Consider the following 4,649-nt stretch of genomic DNA (forward strand, 5'->3'; position numbering starts at 1 on the left):
TCAATCTATCTCACTCGTGTCATTAATTGGTACGAATAGTACCCTTTTATCTCTCCTCTTCTTACTTAATTTTTTATCATTCTTGCTAAAAGAACTGAAATTTGTTCAATGATCCATATTTTTTATCGTTCCAATCACCAACCTTGCAACGCACTTCGCAGTCGTGGGACGAGGATGGAGATGGGGACTTTGTGGCCCCTACTCGCTACTCTACTTATTCCAATATAATCCTTTTATTGTGTTCAATTATAGCAAGTTCCGTTGAAATCATTATCTTGTTAGATTTCATGTTTACATTTATACTCATTTAACTAAACCACTCATCAAATTATATGCTCTTTAAGCTAACAATTTTACATTTAACTTAAGATAATCTCTATGAAAATATCTTTCGGTAGGATACCACAATACATTTAAAAAATTAGTTTCCAAATCTCACTTTAACTGCAAGCTAATATGTAAAAGAGTATGGGAAGTGGCAATTTCTAGGAGACTCGAACACAAATGCGAATTTTTCGACAAAAACATGAACTTGATACTACTTAAATGAAATTGACACGGGATGATACATTTTCCCTCGATTTTTTTTTATGAGAAACACTTTGTAATTAATTACATCGGAACATTTGCCTTCCAACACAAAATGACATAAATAACCCAAACGAGTATCCTGACATGATATAAATATCTAATCCTATGTTATTAAGTTATACATTCAAATTGTTGAGAATATATCTCAAGTTTGAACTCATAAATGAAACAAGATCCAAAAAGAAATTTCAAATCGAAATAATACGGCCAAATAAGGAAGAAATTATTGAACCAAACGAAGGCGCTTTCTAATTAAGAACCATGAAGATTTTCACACTAATCTGCATGGTTTCCATGGACGACAAAACTTTCTGCAGTCATCCTCGACCGTGTATAATAATTGGTTTCTCATTAGTATCCACTCATCTCAATTACGTCTATAAATCGTAGTATCTACAGGCTTTCAAAAAAAGGATAGATAAACCAAGTCCCCGGTTAGATTCTCTACATCCGTCCGTGAGTCATCTGGCAAGTAATATCCAACAAAACATTATGACATTGCTGATGTAAATATGGACAGAGATCTTCTCATAGAACCTAAAGAACTAACTTTCATGGGAAAGAAAAAAGCATCTCACGGTAATTTACTGAAACATGCAAACAAACATAGTTTAGAATCTTCAGACATGCATGTATGATTGTTCTTAACAAACTACTTAGACACAGAGCATTGCGTATCTAGCTATAAATTTTCTAGTCCGCTAGAGCTTTCCTCACCTATTCCATCTTCTTGCCATTCGTTTGGAGCAGCGCAAGAACCACCTACTCTTCTTATCAATGACCAAATTCCCTAGCACAATGCCAACCAAAAACCCAACTCCAGTGCCAGCCAGCATGATTTTCCAATCCAAGTCAAATAGAGACTCCTCTTCATTATCTATTGTGAAAGATGGTGGTGGTGGAGCGTTATCAACATTTGTGCCTTTATTTGGCAGAGGACTTCCACACAAACCCTCATTCATCGCAAATGAATTGCTCCCGAATGTGTCAAATTGAGTTCCACGTGGTATTGGTCCCGATAGTCGATTGTGAGAGACATCGAAAACCTCAAGAAATGTGAGGCTAGCTAGTTGTTGAGGAATCTCTCCCACAAGATTGTTCAGGGAAAGATCCAATGATTCTAGCACTGTCAGGTTTGCCAAGGAAGAAGGGATGCTACCATTGAGGAAGTTGTTTGAAAGGTTGAGCATACGAAGAGACTTAAGATCTCCAATGAGTTCAAGAATGAAACCTTCGAACTTGTTACTAGAGAGGTCAATTGCCACAAGGATATCTAGAATCTTCGCATATTCTCTTTCCGTGCCCTTATTCTTCAATGTCATATGATAAGTCATATCAGTTCCATTGATTGACGTAAAAGACAGATCAATGATTAGATGAATATTCATATATGCCAACTTACCTTCACCATCAATAACCTTCATGGTGCGGCAACTCTGTAACAACATAGAAGGAAGTTTACCATTGAAGCTATTGTTGGAAAGGTCGAGGATGTGTAAACTGGAGAAGTTAAGTTGGCTTGGATGACCTTCTATGGGACCATGGAACTTATTGGACTTCAAATCAATAACTTTTAGGAAGGCCAATTCCGTTAGCCAAAATGGGAATGTATCATTAATTTGGTTGTCACCAAGATTCAAATACTCCAGCATTCCACAATTTCCTAAAGATCTCGGAACAATCCCTCTTAGCTGGTTTTCACTAAGATCAATCATCCTCAATGCACAACCATCCGGGTAAATGTGAGGAATCATGCCATCGAATTTATTTCTTGCAAGGTTCAAAAAAATCAAAGCACTAATACTTCCCAAACAAGGAGGAAGTGTGCCATTTAGAGCATTGTTGGACAAATCGAGCATGGCGAGAGAGCTTCCTTCACAAATGGATGTTGGAATATCCCCAGATAAGACATTGTTGGAGATGTTGTATAGCTTGATTGAGGGAGGTGGGACAGGGAGGGTTGTTTCTAACAAGTTAGAACTAATGTCAAAATACTCCAAGTTCGGCAAAGGAAGATTAGTCTGGTTGTTTTCGAAACCAGTAAAAAGATTGTGAGAAAGATCAATATACATGAGAGATTCTTTGCTATCTTTCCACATCGATCTAGGAATAGTCCCTCGGATTCTGTTGTTTGGTAGTTTTAGCAACACCAATTCGCTTAAGTGTTCTATAAACTGAGGGAACTCAATCAAGTTGCATGAATCTAAGCTTAAGAAGCTAAGCTTTGATGTAGTGGGGTTGATGAATGACTTGGTGAACGGATTATCGTTGAAGGACAAACTCAAAAATATCAAGTTCTCGAGTTTGAAGATATTATTTACATCAATAACGCCATTGAGATTAAGCGACCTCAGCCAAAGCCCTAGGAGATTCTTCAGATTCCACAATGTTCCCGAAATATCGCCGTGCAAGTCGTTGTGGGAAAGGTTGAGCCAAGTCAACTGCTTCAGGTTCTCAAATGAAGATGGAAATCTACCGCTTAACTGATTACCTACCAAATAGAAAGGAAAAAAAAAGACATAGACAAAGGATCGTTAGTCATGCCATTAAGTTCAATTTCATTTTTCTCTTTGGCCAAATAATCTAGACGTTTGAATTATTACTGAAACTGGCCAAAAAGAAACTATTACCTGAAATGTCCAAGTCGGCAAGTTTTGTCAAGTTGACCACCCACTCTAGAGTATCACCACTCAAGTTATTGTATGCGAGACGTAGAGTGGAGATCTGGGCAAGGTTAGCAAAGGAAAAAGGGATTTGTCCTTGAATGTCATTTTTTGATAGGTCCAGCAAAGTGAGATGAGAAAGATTACCCAACGAAGAGGGAAGCAATCCTGAGAAATAGCAATCCCAGGCGATTAACTCATTCAAGAGACTAAGATTTTTAATCGAAGTGGGTACTTCTCCTGAGAAGTTGGTCTGGTAAAGGTGTAACGATTTCAATGGAGACCCCCAACGCAGTTGGGGGAAAAAACCAGAGAGGTTGCTATTGCCACCAATGTGAAGGACTTCCAAGTTTGGTAGCTGAAAAATACTGACCGGAAATTCTCCATGCAATTTACAATGGCCAAGCTTAAGCGATGTCAGGGAAGAGAAATTCGCTAGCATTGGAGGGATAGGTGATAACAAGCTTACATAAGAAAGATCAAGTTCTTTTAGCCCAGTCAAATTATGAACAAGGTTGCCCATGGTGGGAAGATGAAGTGTCCCAAACAAAGAATTGCCCAAATCAAGAGAAATTAACTTAGAGAGTTGCGAAATATCGTGAGGGATTTCACCGGAAAAATCAGAGTTGGAGAGATTAAGGTATTTTAACCTCAATAGATTGCTGAAGCCATACGGGATTGAGGAGAAGTTGAAGCAGTTGAAAGCAAGATTGAGCAACTCCAAGTGAACGAGTCGAAAGAGAGTGGTGTTCGGACTAATGGTGCCTGAGAGACAACTGCTACTGAGGTCAAGGGCAATCACTCGGCCGGTGACCTCATCACATTTGACGCCATCCCACGAACAACAATCTCCACTTCCATCCAGTGACCAGGAATTGACCTTTGGATAAACACATTGCCAATCTGTCGTGTTGGTTCTGAAACTTCTCTTGAATTCCATTAAGGCAGAGCTCTCATCCGCAGGACGTGGTACCTCCGCAAACCTAGTATGAAAGAGAGAAAGAAGGAACATCCAAGTAACCAGCAGATATAGCGATAAGGCTGCCATAATTTCCTGCTTTTGTTTTTGTTATTTTGGTTACTGAAGTGATTTTTCGAGGGAGAATGCAATGGAGAAGCTTTTTATAGGAAGCAACAATTCGTTCTGTCCGTTAAAAATATCTTGCTACTTGACCCATTCAAAGTGCTTGACCCCAATACTTTTCATGGATTTTATGTATGCCTTCCGCTTGGGTTTGAAAGCCACAGTATGTTAGACGTATAAATATTTGTTTTATAATCTAGACGCAGCGTATTGACGTGACATTTTTTTTATCCATATTTCTTTATCATACTTTCAATATAGTATGCATTCGTTTCTTTTAATGACATTCATATTGCAAATTGGAAACAATC

At 38.4% G+C, this 4,649-nt stretch overlaps 1 protein-coding gene across 1 annotated transcript; it reads right to left on the reverse strand.

Moving 5' to 3' along the window:
• Window positions 1-1,026: 1,026 nt before the first annotated feature.
• Window positions 1,027-4,324, reverse strand: LOC104446769 (receptor-like protein 7). Its single transcript, XM_018872987.2, has 2 exons — window positions 3,222-4,324; window positions 1,027-3,082 (listed from the first exon to the last, which is right to left on the reverse strand). Exons 1-2 carry the CDS (start codon window positions 4,300-4,302, stop codon window positions 1,305-1,307), a joined length of 2,859 nt encoding a protein of 952 aa, XP_018728532.2. The 5' UTR covers window positions 4,303-4,324; the 3' UTR covers window positions 1,027-1,304.
• Between the last annotated feature and the right edge of the window lie 325 nt (window positions 4,325-4,649).

The sequence above is a fragment of the Eucalyptus grandis genome, chromosome 5 (genome assembly GCF_016545825.1).
Source record: "Eucalyptus grandis isolate ANBG69807.140 chromosome 5, ASM1654582v1, whole genome shotgun sequence".
NCBI lineage: Eukaryota > Viridiplantae > Streptophyta > Magnoliopsida > Myrtales > Myrtaceae > Eucalyptus > Eucalyptus grandis.